This window comes from Microcaecilia unicolor, chromosome 7, assembly GCF_901765095.1.
Source record: "Microcaecilia unicolor chromosome 7, aMicUni1.1, whole genome shotgun sequence".
Taxonomy (NCBI): Eukaryota; Metazoa; Chordata; class Amphibia; order Gymnophiona; family Siphonopidae; genus Microcaecilia; species Microcaecilia unicolor.
Genome location: NC_044037.1, coordinates 72,820,117 through 72,835,428, shown reverse-complemented (window position 1 = coordinate 72,835,428; position 15,312 = coordinate 72,820,117). Strand labels below are relative to the sequence as shown.

The 15,312-nt window shown below is 38.9% G+C and overlaps 1 protein-coding gene across 2 annotated transcripts in view; it reads left to right on the top strand.

The window, feature by feature from the left end:
• Nucleotides 1-11,195: 11,195 nt before the first annotated feature.
• Nucleotides 11,196-15,312, top strand: part of PLP1 (proteolipid protein 1) — a 56,166-nt gene continuing 52,049 nt past the window's right edge. For both annotated transcript variants that reach the window (XM_030210225.1, XM_030210226.1), the window contains exon 1: nt 11,196-11,335. In XM_030210225.1, the coding sequence (XP_030066085.1) occupies nt 11,332-11,335 (4 nt within the window). In that variant the 5' untranslated portion in view covers nt 11,196-11,331. The remainder of the gene's footprint in view (nt 11,336-15,312) is intronic.

Sequence of the window (15,312 nt, the reverse complement as noted above, 5' to 3'; positions counted from 1 at the left end):
AGACTACCTGACTCCTCAAGGACCCTGTTTGGTACCTGTTGCTCCCAATGCTTGAATCTCTCCTCTTTCACCTAATATTTTAGACATCAGAAGAAGCCTCCATCACTTTAAGTTAATACCAGAATTGTTATTCTAAACAAGCACCAAAACAGGAATTTCCTTAACACATTCATGAAGAAGCTCCCTATTGTAAAAGACACCTAGATAGGAGAACATCAGCCAGTTACCAAAAGATTGTTTCTTCAAGTATAGAAATATGAGCATTTTGTTGAGTAACATAGCAGTTTATTCTGGACTTCTCTGGTAGATGATATATTAGCATTTTAAGTTTCTAATCTGAACTCAACGAAAAATATCCTGTGTAAAGTTTCAACTTGGGGTTGACAAGGAATGTGGTGAGGAATGAGAATGGAGGGATGAAGAAAAGCAAGGGTTGTGACAACTGTGACACTTTGACAGTATCAGGCATCCACATGTCCACTCAGATTAGATCACCAAGAGTGAGTGGACAGTTTTAGGAGACAGAATTCTGGCAACAGAAAGAAAAACATGCAAAGTATAAAACAACATGAAAACAACTCTTATGAAACAAAGGGCTAGATTTTTTAAAGGGCACTACCGTGATAGCCTGCACTAAAACTGTAAGAAGATAAATCTAAAAATGGTTTTTAGAACGTTTATTTATATGTCAGGAGCTAAGATATGGAATATACCTGTTGAAATTCTCTTAATTTTCCCCATATTCTCCTTTTGTAAAGCAAATTAAAAACATACCTATTCTGATTTCAGTGATCTTGATTCACAGTATTTTCAATTGGAAATATTAAGGTAGTGGATTGTTTGCTTATTTTAAGTTTATCTGTCCAATTGTGATTCTCTTTTATTTATTTTAAAAATCCACTTTGCACTGTTAGGTTAAGAAGCGGAATAGAAATCACCAACAATGTGGAAGAAGGTCCCCTTTGCATAAGTGAATAACTTTATGAAGCCGTTCCATGTGGTAAAGCCTATTACATGCAGAAAAGAGGGGGAGGGGTGGGAGGCTTTTTTGGAGAAAACTTTGTTTCTTGTGAGAGCTTGTGTAGTATGTTTGATGTTTTTTTAAAAAAACTCAATAAAAAGACGTTAAAATAAATACAAAGCCATGATAGTGATTCCCACACGCCAGGAACTGAATGGGCTTCGTCATATTTTGTGCACCGCTAAACGCTAGCATGGCTTTGAAAAAGGAGCCCTAAATTTAACATAGTAACATAGTAGATGACGGCAGAAAAGACCTGCACGGTCCATCCAGTCTGCCCAACAAGATAAACTCATAGTGCTACTTTTTGTGTATATCTTACCTTGATTTGTACCTGTCCTTTCAGGGCACAGACCGTATAAGTCTGCCCAGCACCATCCCCACCTCCCAACCACCAGTCCCGCCTCCCACCACCGACTAAGCTCCTTAGGATCCATTCCTTCTGAACAGGATTCCTTTATGTTATTCCCACGCATGTTTGAATTCTGTTACCATTTTCATTTCCACCACCTCCCAGCGGGAGGGCATTCCAAGCATCCACTACTCTCTCTGTGAAAAAATACTTCCTGACATTTTGCTTGAGTCTGCCCCCCTCAATCTCATTTCATAAACAATTGCAAAGTATTTGAAACTATGTAAGGGGCCCCATTTTTTCTGGACACCGTGTATAGAGAATCATGTATTGCACTGTGCCTCCAGAGCTGAGCATTTCAACATTTTTGGCAAGCAGGCTTTCAGTATAATCAATATTAACAATTTCACACTGCTTGTTTGAAAGTGCAAGCTGCCATCTGCAGGCATTACACTTACACTGCATTTTTTTTTTTGTCTGCTGGCTGTTAGAAAGAAATATTGATGTAACAGAGTGCTATCCAGCCAACCATACACTTGTATATTTAGTCAGCATTAGCCATACTTGCACTGACCTTGTTGAAGGTATTATAATTCCCAAAAGCTAATCACATATATATTAGATTTGTCTAATAAAAAGAGATTACCTTCTACTTATTTGCTGACCCTTATTGCTGCTCCTCAGCGTGTGATTTTGAATTTATCTGTGGAGACCACTGGGCTCCACTGATGTATTTTGTGTTTAATAGGTGAACAGGGGAACTTTCCAGTTCTGTGATGTTAGTTTCAGAGAGGTGCTTCCTTCCCATTCTACAGGGTGGACAGGATTGCAAAAAGGGACTCAGTGAGTGAGGGATTGTTGACCAGAGAGCAGGTAAGATGCAACTGATGTTCCTAGGAGAGAAAGAGGAGCCTCTTCCATTCAGAAAGCAGGTGTCTGTTCATCCATACTTGATAGATCTGTGAGTGCAGTGGATCCTCGAGCATCCCAATAATGCGTAAGCTGTACACTGTCTTGGATGAATCTCTGCATAAAGGCAGTTAATAAATCCCACTAAATAAATAAATAAATAATGTATTTCCTCTGGCATCTTCAGTTATTTTGAAAAGTTGGCTCGTATCAGGGAATCAGGGAAGATTCATCGGAACAGTGCCTTGCAGAGTGATTATTCTCAGCTCAGGAACCTTGTGTCCTGCAAGGCTTTGGAAGAGTTGTGTCAGCAGCAAGGTACTGGAAGTGTTTATGAAGATTTTCTACAGTTCTCTTGGACTTAAAGGGAATAAAGAACCAAGGCAACCACCTTAAGTGAGATCTGCACACAAATGGGCCATGGCATCAGCACAGGAAAGAAAGAACAGGTGGGGAGAGGGGAAAAGTAGAGAAAGGGACAGGAGAAGAAAGGGGAGCTGAGAAAATGGAATGATAGGAGGGAAAGAAAGAAATAAGGGCAGAGGAAGATAAGGAAAGAGATAGGAAAGGAAACAGTTGCCAGGCAGAAAAAGACTAAAGAACCAATAGGAACACCAGATGCTTTCACCAGGGAAAAGTGGGAAGGGAAAGACAGGGAAAACAGAACTCCCAGAATAGCAAGCTCAGCGCCAGCCAGACTTATTGGAGCAAGGCAGTACTTTGAAAGTGTGGCCTGCTCAGGCGATTGGCGGGTGCATGCAACTGCTTACCAGTTAAACAGTTGGCATGCTATAGTCTGGTTCGGTGGGTGGAGTCCTCAAATTCAGAATGTGACTTTCCAGGCAGTCAGTGAGTAAGCAGCAACAGTTGAGGCCTGAGGTTGCAGCTTTCCTCCACTCTTCTGGTTTTTGAGTAAGCCCGGGCCATGGCTGGATCCTGGTAAAAGCCTTGTGTCATGATGGCCCATCTCAGAAAGTAGAATGTGCTGGGATGAGGGCAGCATGGTGCTGATTCATAGCAGCCATGGTGCTTTAGTCAGGAGGACAGGAAACGGTGATCACAGGCTGCATAGTGAGGGGTGTGTATGTCCAGGTGGTGCTGTTTTCTTATATATTCATATCACAGAGGTATATTCTGGAGAAAGCATGGCAGGATGCGTGTGTCTGATACGGAACAGTATGGACCCCGGGATTCCAGTATGGATTGTGGTTGGGCATGGCCCTGTCGATCCTTTGCAAACTGTGTGGCAGCTTAGGGGTCAGAGCTGAGCGCCAAGTGGTAATGCTCAGGAGTGCACAGCAGTAGTAGTCAACCTTCTGACAGCACTGCTGGTGATGGAAGTGGGTTCCGGTGCCTCAGCTCCTCCTGAAGCTATTCTTCAGTGGTGGATGCACCCTTGCAGGTTCTCATCACCAACTAATGAACTAATTATAGGGGCAGACATTTTGATTAAGGGTGCCCTCCCTGGTGGTCACCTGATGGCACCTATCTTAAATTTGGTCTGTGGGGGCTGCCATATTTGCTACCTGCAGCAGGATGGCCATCTTAGGTTGAGGCACCATATTAATGAAGTTGCAGTCAGGCAGCCATATTTAGTGTGGGCATTGGAAGTTGCAATTTCACAGGGGCTGTTGTTGAAGTAGGTGAATTCCAATGAGGATAGGTTATGTGAGCCATGTCATAAATAAGGTGTATTGGGTTTATTTTTTAAAAAGAGGGGTTGGAATGGAATAATGTGGCTGTATAATCTGGAGTGGGCAATTTTGATATTATTATGAACCTAATTGGATGAGACACAGAGTTGCTGTGTATCTTTTGAGAAATGGACTGCTTTTGTGGGGGAAGCTGGGGGGAAGGAAGGTACATGGAGAAGTGAATGACTTTACCATGAGCTGACTTCATAAATTATTCCTTTCTACAATGCAAGTAGCATGCACTTTCCAACCAGGTTCTTTTTATTTAGCATTTGGTTCATTAATGGTTACAGCTACTTTGATTTTAATATATTCAAATGTTTCTCTAATAAATCTATATAGTCCATAGAAAGCATTTCTCAGGGCAAAGAGCTGGATCTGAATACAGAGAAATGCTCAGCTTGACTTTATTTCCCTAAATGTTCCAATATCTTACAATAGAGCATTGATTCTTACAAGAGGAGATGTCTCCAATTCACTATAAATAGAGAAAAAGACAAAATATGCTTGAAATTGTACAGTACAGAGCATCATATTTCACAACTCAGATATATTTTAAGCTGAACATTCTGCCATTAAACATTTAATATAGTTCTATCCCATGGATTATCCAAATGATAAACAAAATACTTTGAATGTAAATTTATTTTTCCAGAGTACAAGCTATGGCCTCCACTTGTGCAGGAGCTGGTGGCTATGGACTGGAGAAAAACAAATAAGTCCCTTGTTTTCAGTTTTCTGCTTGAGTTAGTAAACCCTCGCATTTTCCCCTCACCCCACCTCCGCACAACTGCATTAATAGAATATCATTTGAATTCATGTTATGTATGAGTTTACAGCAGCTTGAATATGTTTAAAGTACTGGAGACTGGGTCCTTGTAATGTGGAGAATGTCTACACTACATAGGGCTGTTAGACAGGAACAGAAACACAACTGAGCTGAGAATAAAGGAAACCACTAACTCATGTCTGGTTTTTCAACTCCAGTGTCAAAAATCATTTTGAGATTTGGCGTCTACAATTAATATATAGTACAGCTGGCTGAACAAATCCCAGAACACTTAAAAATCAGGATAGGTTGAAAGTGTCACAGAAATCTTGGAGTTGGCAGCTCTGATATAGGTGAATTTAATGCAAGTAATAAATAAGCAGATGAAGTATATGTAATATCATTACTCAGTGAAGCAAATGAAGACTCTTAACACCAGCACCAGCTCGCTGACTTGCAAATGCATGCCTAGCATCTGCAAAAAAAAAAAAAATAGGCCCTCTGCTTTTCATTAAATCCTGTTTTATCATAAATTGACAGAAATAAAAATGGATAATGCACAGCATGTTTCAAACTAGTATCAGCATGGTCCATACTGGTTATAATTTCATATCAACTCAGAGCATCTGCAACATACATTTTCAAGGTTTTTTTTTTTGGGGGGGGGGGTAGGGTTTTTTTTAATAGCAACATGTTGTCATTCAAAGAAGAAGGTTTGTAAAACCATACAATCTTTCACAAGTTCTTGATGTTTCTGAATTACTATTAACTTCCTCTGTTCAGGAAATCTTCAAAATGTTATTTCAAGAAGAAATTACTCAGAGCTTGCCAACTGAGAAGACTTGTATGTCAGCCGGTAAAAGGTGAGTACAAAAGCAGTATATTTTGCATAGAAATCACAGTAGTTTATAATGGAGAGAATTAAAGTTATAGTATTATATTTATGCAAATAGAGGTTGGAAGTTAAAGAGAGCAAGTGGGAAGTACACCGTTACAGAATTACATAATGGCGTGTTTTTCTCTGCTTTCACTGACAGACTCAACATGCTGTTTGGGGGACATTGGGGCCCTTTTACTAAGCCAAAATGGAGTTACCACCCGGTTACCATGTGGCCCTTGCAGTAATTTAATTTTTGGCGTGCATCCGATACATGCATCTAAAAAATATTTTTTATTTTTGGACGCATGTAATGGACGCACGCCAAGTGGCATTTGGTGTGTGTAGGTCATTATCGCCCTGTTACCACGTGAGTCTTTACCACTAGGTCAATGGCTGGTGGTAAGGTCTCAGACCCAAAATGGATGCACAGCAATTTTCATTTTGCCACTTGTCCATTTTTGGCAAAACAGGCCTTTTTTCATGCACGCTAAAAAATGGACAGGCACACGCCCAAAACCCATGCCTACACTACTGTAAGCCATTGTAAAAGGACCCCTTAGTGAAGAGGAAGGTGATGTGTGATTTGGTACAGTAACAGTGCACATGGGGGTGTTGTTGTTTATATGCTGTAGGGATGTGTACGTATGTATGTGGTGGGGTATGTATATGTGGGAAAATATATGTGCGTATGTGTTTCTGAGGGGCTATGAATGTGTCTATAGGGAGGATGTAGGAGTATGTCTATAGAGAATGAGTTATATTAGATTGTAAGCTCTTTGAGCAGGGACTGTCTCTCTTTGTTAAATTGTACAGCGCTGCAGAACCCTAGTAGCGCTCTAGAAATGTTAAGTAGTAGTAGTAGTATATTGAGTATGAATGTTGTGTATGGTCAATAAATTCATGTTCTTCCAAGTTCTTCTGATTTGTAAATTGCCTGATTTGGTCAAACCATGCCATTTTATTAGACAGATGTAAAAGCTCTTGGTACTGAGGTTTGCATAACTTCATTCTTTTTTTTTATTTAAATCATTTATTTATAATTTTTCATTTTACAAGGGTCACTTGCAAACAGTTATACAGAGATTATTGCACATTAATACAATATAAGAAGAAAACAATCCCAACTAGATATATGGATTATATACAATCTTTCTCTTTCTTAGACCACAAAGTGAAGAAAAATAGGGAGAGTGAAATAAGACAAGGAGATCAATTAAACAGTAAACAGAAAAAAGAAAACATGGTATTAACCTGATTATCCCCAGATATACTCATCTAATACATTATTCCACATTGATCATCTGGTTGGCTTCCTCAAGACCAAATACGGCGTATAGTCAATTCATTTCATTGAGAACATACTTATTGTCCAGGTTTTAGTTAGAAATAATACAGCATAACTTCATTCTTATCTTTCTCTAAATATGCAAAAGGTTTACTATCAGCATCAAGCCAATCGTAATGTGGTTTGACACAGGATTCACCACTGTCACCACTGTGGCCATGAGGAAACTTGATTCATTCATTGAGATGGTCTGGAGGCAAAGATATGGATGATATCCAATTGGTCATTCCTTTAGGCAAAGAGACTTCCTTTGTGGCCCCTTTGGCAAAACATTTCCAGCTGGTTATGAGAAAGTTGAGTTTCAGTGTTAGAAAGACTGAGATCTGACAAGAAGCAGCAAGATCCCAGGCATAATGTATAGATCGATAGTAACAAAATGGCTTGAACATGGAGGTACAGAACATGAAGTATTGTTTGTTTCGGCTTTTACTTTAGAATCACATGCGACTAGGATTGCGAGAAATGATTTTTTGAAATTATGGTTAGTTCAGCACAGCTTCAGCCTTTGCTGTGTAATAAATAAGTTAGAACAGTGATATAGGTCCTTGTAATTATGCATTCAGACTACTGTAATGGTCTTTTGGTAGGTTTAATTTAAGATCTTTACCTGGATTTTAAAAAGTATGAAAGGATCTGGGCCTATATTCATGAAAAACAAACTAGGATATTATATCCTTGGACATGAGTTATGCTCATCTCTGGAAGCAAGGTTGTTCATTCCATAGCCTAGAGATAAGAAAATTTTTGGTGGTATTTCCTTGCCTATGATGTGGAGGAGCATTTCTGATAAACATCCCAAATCCAAAGAGAAAATGTAACCATTTTCTAAAAAGCAAAAAAATCTGTCTTTTTTTGGAAAATACCATTTGTAACAAGGTTTTGTGCTCTGTGCGTTTATCTTTTCAGGCCATTTTTGAAAACAAAATGTACTAGTAAAACATATAGAAAATCAAGCCATTGGGTTATAGGAGGGGCCAACATTTTTTAGCAGACTGGTCCCCCAGACATCCCAGGAGAGCAATGGGGCACCCTAGGGAGCACTGCTATGGACTTCATATAGATGCGCCCAGGTACACATTTCACCATTGCTCCCTTATTTTGTCTTCTAAGCCCTCTAAAGCCCATCCAAAACCCATACCCAACTGTACACCACTACAGTAGCCCTTATAGATGAAGGGGACACCTATATGTGGGTACAGTTGGTTTCTGTTCAGTTTAGGAGGGCTCATAGTTTCCACCACAAATATAACAGGTAGAAGGAGGTATGGGCCCGGGTCCACCTGTCTACAGTGCACTGCAGCAACCACAACACTACTCCAGGGACTTGCATGCTGCTCTAATGGACCTGGCTATAACATTTGAAGCTGTCATAGAGGCTGGTAAGTACTATTTTTATTCCCTTTTGGGGGGGGGAGGGGAATGACTGCTAGCGGAGTAAAGAGGGGGGGGGGGGTCATCCCTGAAACCGTCTAGTCATCTAGTCATTTAAGGCAATGTCTTATTCATTAGAAAAAGAGGTCTAGACCAAAACCTTTAAGTGTTCGCCCTAGACGTTTTGGTTTTGTTCAATTATGGCTATAAAACGTCCAAGTGTTAGACATACCCTAAGCCTGCCCTAACCCCACCTTTGAAATGCTCCCAGCATGTCCCCTTGTGATTAGGATGCACTGCAGATGAAATGCATAGACATCTGCAAAACAGGTTTTGAAAATACTGATTTGGATATTTTGAGAAGAAATCTAGCCAAGTGGTGCTTTATAGCACCTTTTGGATGTTTTTCTCTTTCAAAAATGAGCCTCATAATTTCTCAGATAAGATTAGGCTAGAACAAACCACTTATTGTTCAATATTTACAGAGTAAATAAAAAGATTGATTTTGAATTTGTCATAATTCCTTGTGTTAAAATGAATTCGGGGGAAAGGAGGACTGAGGAAGATTTTAAAGATTAGGTCATGAAGGCATCAAAGTATTGCAGAAAAGGGATGGTGGATGAGGGACTAGAGCAAATGATGGGTCTTGCAAGCTGATCCATGACTCATTTGATCCATGTAACCAGTTAATCCATTGATTATGTGACCCATTATCCATGACCCACCCACAATATATTGAATATATGACAATTAGAGGCCATAGTAATTAATGTGAGCTATCATTAAGAATATTATTTTACCACTAAGTGATAAAGTTATCAACATGAGCTACCATTAAAAAGTGTTATTTTACTGTTAACCTCAGTCATTAGTATTTAGGTCTTATTGCATAATATGGGACCTGTGCTAAATTAGTATTGGTTAGTGATAAAATAGCACATCTTAACAGTATCCCATGTTGATAACTATGGCCCTAACTCCTATTATTTTAGCAGATGTCCCATTTAATCCAATGAGACCTAGTTACTAATAAATAGGGTTAAGAGTGAAATAACACATTATAACAGTAGCCCACTGTGATAACTATGCCTATAACTATATATAACTCTCTATATATAACTATATATAACTATATATATATATATATATATATATACTGTATATAACTATATATATATACTAGGAAAAAATGCCCGTTTCTGAGCGGAATGAAACAGGCGCTAGCAAGGGGCCCCCTCCCTCCATCCCTCCGAGCTACTTGCCTTGTTTGCTGCGTGTGGCGTTTCTGTTTCGGCCCTCGTCGAGTGTCATAGCTCCGCCCTCGACGTCATAACGTTTTGACGCGAGGGCGGTGCAAACACTCCAGTGCACACCGGATATCCCGGGCGCCTAACTTCCGTGGAGGCTTCAGAACGTTGGGGTTGCCTTTTATATAGAGAGATAACTATATATATATATATATATATATATATATATATATATATATATATATATAATTTTTCTGTACACTAAGGTTTTTATTTATATTTATAATATTATGTTTACATGTTCTTTATGTGCTGTCTTGTGACTCCTGATGCAGGTGGTTCACCCAGAGAAACACAGGCCTATGTTGGGTCTTTTCCTTGGTGCCTAATAAAGACTTCAATTTTGAATTCTCCTGTTTTGAACGCTGTTGTTTTCCTCTACTCCCCTTCAGTTCTTCACTGCTCTCCGTTGAGGATACCTTCCTGTTCTCCTTCATGGACTATGTATATCCTCTGTAATTTTGTTCTTTATAATAGTCTTTACCATTTTTCCCGGCACTGACATCAGGCTCACCTATAATTTCTTGGATCACCTCTGGAACCCTTTTAAAAAAACTGGTGCTAGATTGGCCACCCTCCAATCTTCTGTTACCATGCTGGATTTTAAAGATAAATTACATATTACTAACAATAGCTCTGCAAGTTTATTTTTCAATTCTGATGTATACCAACCAGTCCAAGCAATTTGCTACTCTTCAATTTGTCAAATTGCTCCATTACATCTTCCAAGTTTGAAGAGATTTGATTCAGTGTCTCCGACTCATTAGGATTGAATACCATTTCTGGTACTGGTATCTCTCCCACATCTTCTTCAGTGAAAATCAAAGCAAAGAATTTCATTTAATCTCTCAGCTTTGGCCTTGACTTCCCTGAGTGCCTCTTTTACTCCTTGGCCATCTAGTAGTCCAACTGATTCTTTTACTGGTTTATGCCTTCTAATATACCTAAAAAAGATTTTACTATATATTTTTGCCTCCAAACGCAATCTTCTTTTCAAAGTCTCTCTTTGCCTTCCTTATCAGCGCTTTGCATTTGACTTGCCATTCCTTATGCTTTTTCCTATTATTTTCTGTCAGATCCTTCTTCCATTTTCTGAAGGATTTTCTTCTAGCTCAAATAGCTTCCTTTACCTCACTTTGTAACCCTATCGGCTGCCATTTGGCTTTCCTTCCTCCTTTTTTAGTACATTGTACCGCACTATCCAAATGCTATATGTACCTGCCGCCTTTGAAATTGAGTGACTTACCAAATTCCCTGGAAAATGGTAGCAGCAGCATTTTTTTTTCCACAGTGATTTGGGATGTGATAAGAATAGTTTTCTGAAAACTTTTGTCCAAAGCATGGACGGGCAGAACATGCTGTTTTCCCCCCAGTAACTTATTTTATATTTATATAGAACCAACAATCAGATGAAAAACGACAGATGAAGCAAACCCTACAACCAATGATTGTCCTTTAAAGAGGGGGAGTGGGGAGGAGCCCTGTCCCTTTAAGGGTTTGGCTGTCCATCAAAGAGCCCTTTTCTTTGCTGGAAAGCAAGGCAGAGATATTCAGACAGAGCAAGTGAAGGACAGCAAAAGCAGGCGAAGGGAGCAGGAGAGGAGAGCAGAAAGGATCATTCCAGCCCAACACAGGCTCACAATCAAGCACCCAGCAAAAAAACTGACTTTTGATCCAAAAACAATGGGTAAGTTTCAAAAAGAAAAAGAAAACTTCTGTCACAGCCGCTACTGCAAACATAGCTTAACTGTTAGAAGATTTTAAAGATTTCAAAAAAATTAAGATTTTCCAAGGCTAGTCTAATAATGTACAGATAAGAAGTGAAAACTTTTTAAAGTAGTTTCTACCTATAAATTATTTTCTGCATTTTTCCTACGCATATATACATGATAGAATTATGTACACAAAATTATTTATTTCTTTTTTGCAAGTTGATTTTTTTTCCTTATTAACAGAAACTTTTTTGTAAATAATTCTTTAACTTCTTTTGATGGAAAGAAAATTTTCTGCCCTAGTGTGACTAATTACAAAGCCAAAGTATGTTAAATTTTGAGAGAAAAAAATATTTTATAGGTTAAAGCATTCAAAAAGTAGAAATATTCTTTAAAAAGAGAGAACAGTTGAATTTCTTCATCCATTTAGGTTTTTCCCCTTTTATTCTAGTTAAGAAGCAAGTTGACTCCTCGCTCTTTTATTGTTTTACATTCAACAATGCTGTTTTCAGATAAAAGAGCAATTAGTATTCATAAGTAGAAAATAAGGAGATACATTGTTCTCCTGAATTCGCTCTGCAGGGTGTTTGAATGTGCCATGCAGTCAGGAGGCATGTGTCTATCAAAAGCATATTTTTCAAAAACTGCTTCTAAAATTTACACTTTGAGATGGTACTGGGGCACTCTAGCTTTATCTGTAAGGTACCAATATTACAATGAATAGAGACTACATAAAAATGAGATTGAGCATCAGACAGAGTACATAAACCTAGGCATAGGGAAAATGAGCACGTGGATTCAGACTCCAAATGCTTGGGATCAGGAAGAAGAATTTAGAAGCTAATTTCAGCTTCATCTACTTTAACTACCGGTTCTGTTTCTGAATGTAATTTGACTTGAATTATTGCTGAAAATAATGTGAGTCAAATCGAAATCCAAATGGTTTGAGAAAAGTCAGAAATTCCAATTAGACATGAAGGGCAGTTGGGGTTAAAATGAGTTTACAGCTATTTATGTACTTGCACACTGCACAGGGCGGGAAGAGAAATATGAAGAAAAGCAGAGAAACTAGCATGTGACTGTTGGGGTGGAAAGGTCAGAGAAAGAACGTAGAAGGCCTGTTTACTAAGCCTCGCTGTAGGTGTGTTAGTATTTTTAGCGCTAGAGACACCTTAATAAACAGGACCCATAGGAAGTAAATGGCAGCAATGGAATCTGAAATATGCCATGAGTTTTATTGTAATGAAACCACTCCAAAGTAATAATAAAATAGTGAGTACTAGTCACATAACCATATATAAAATAAACCACCCACAATCAAATGTAAGTTTAGAAAAAATACTCAACTTTTTCAATAAATTTTTGCTATGACCTCAGCAATGCAACTCAATGGTCTTTTACTTTACCAATAAGCATTACAAGTTATAGTCGTCAATGGTCAATTTGTTATCTTTATAATGAATTTTTTATCTTTATAATGAACTTCAATTGAAAACATCTTTTCAAAAAGATGGATATTCATCTGATTTAAAGAAGAAATTGGCTAGGGGATATTGTGGCACTTTCAATGCCCTAACCAAGAGGCTACATTGCCTATAATATAGTCTACGAAACACATGAGGAGACCTCCTACACTATACATGCTAAAGAACATTTCTATTTTGTTAACTCTTAAGACTCCAGTCACCATTATAAGAACCTAACTTCTCTCCTAAACATTTTCTATATTATTTCTCAGCCTTTTGGCTAAGATCAATTGTAGTCTGTGCAGCCTTTTTACATGTTTACAAATAAAGATTTGGGGTCAATATTCAAAGCGATTTAACTGGCCAGAAACAGCTCCTAGCTGGTTAAATCGTCTGTTCAGGGCTAACCAGCTATTTTCAGTGGCACTTAACCGGTTAGTGCCACTAAAATGAACGGTTAGTGCTTGAAGCAAAACCAGCTATTTGGGGGGCATTCTGGGGGCGGAGTCAGCACTAAATCAGTTAAGTGCCGATATTCAGTACTCAACAGGCCAAGGTCATTGCATAAAAAACAGTCCTATCTTTATTCAGCTCCCCGTAGCCAGTTAAGTGCTGAATATTGCACTTAACTGGCTATAGTGTAGGCCAGCTTCAGAAACCAGCAAAGCCAAAGCCTGGACGTGGATTGGCATTGAATTTCAAGGCATAAGTCTGACAACAGTAAGCAAAATGTTGAGTGTCATTGGCTGAATATCGACCCCTATCTTTCCAGATCATTCCCATAAACTTGGTAGATGTTCAGCATATTTTAATGAGGTTTGCATAAAAAGAATGTGATGATGAGAGGAGCATAGTCATGTGTGCTCCAGAAAAGATCATGCATGAAAATATATACACTAGTCAGCTACATCATATAATATTCTGTTTTTGCAAATCTGTGGACACATCTTAAGTATTGCTGTTGAATTTCAGGTGAAGGTAGTGTCTCATTTCAATAAGGAAAATCACTTTCTTTGAGATAGCTTGTATAATGCTTTCCAGAATATCTAAGTCATCCTTGAAACTAGAAAAGGTTAAGAGAAGGTTAAACAGAAATGACAAAGGGAATGGAGTGGCTTCCTTATGAAGGAAGTTAGGGCACTTCAGCTTGCAAAAGAGACAATGGAGAAGGGATATGATAGATGTTTATACAACTGTGTGTTGTATTTTTAATTGTGCATGTTCCTATGTACTGTAAGCAGCTTACATATACATTGAGGAGCAGGCTATACATTTATTAAATGAATGGAGTGAAATGAAATCATGAGCGGGCTGGAAAGATTAAATAGGGAACTGCTATTAATCCTTTCAAATGATGCTACAACAAATTGTAGAAATTATTTTTTCAGTAGCATACAATCAAGCTGTGGAATCTGTCAGACATGGTCGAGGTGATCAATATATACTAGGTTTGGAGGAAACGTTCATAAAATGTTATTAGCCAGGTAGACTTGGGAAAGCCATCACTTATCCCTGGAAATGAGCTATAAGGAATAGATCTATTGTTGGTTACAGGTAACCCAGACTGGCCATTTTTACAAACAGGCTCATTGGCGTCTTGATCTGATTTGGCACAGCTCTTCTTATATTCTTATGAAACACAAATTGAAATGAAAGTTTCTGCATCTTTGTGATTCTCAGATGGAATGTGTTATTAGAAATAATAAAGGGGCCCGTTTACAGAGCGGCGGTAAGTCCAATGTAGGCTTACCACTCGCTCTTCCGGGACTACCACCGGCCCAACGCGGCTACCAGCGATAGTCCTGCCCCAAGCATGTGCCGTTTCTTGGGGGAGGGGTGAAGAAATCCCCAGGAAATGGCTTGCGTGGTGATAACCTAGCAGTAATTGCGCATCGCTGTGTGCTGCCCGGTTACCGCTGGGTTAGCGTGTGAGCCCTTATCGCCATCTCAGTGGGTGGTGGTAAGGGCTTCCTGCCGCATGGCCATGTGGTAAGAGTTCTCTCACTGCACGGCCATGTGTGCTGGGGTTCTTTTTACCCACTGTGGTAAAAAGGGCCCTGGTGCGCGGGAAAAACAGCCCCCGCCACTAGCGCAGCGCCTTTTTTCCCACAGCTTGGTAAAGGACCCCAAAGTATAACAATAGATCCTGCTCCTAATCTGAAATGGTAACTTATTTGGAAAACTGATAGGAATGTTCATTCATTAGCATGCATTTGGATCCTTAACATTATTGACTTGCAAATTAACAGACATACAACTGATTTGTGCAGGTTAAAAAGTCTGATTGCGTGCTAAAAAGAAAAGCCATTACAATAAATGGGTTAGATAAATTGATTTCACAAATCAGCTGTATGTGTGTTAATTTGCAAGTCAATAATGTTAAGTCAGAAAATGGGGTGGGGGGGAGGAGAAATGAACAAACCAAAACATGAAGTGATAATATTTGGCCAGTGCATATCCTAAAGTACTGATCTTGAGGGGTCTTT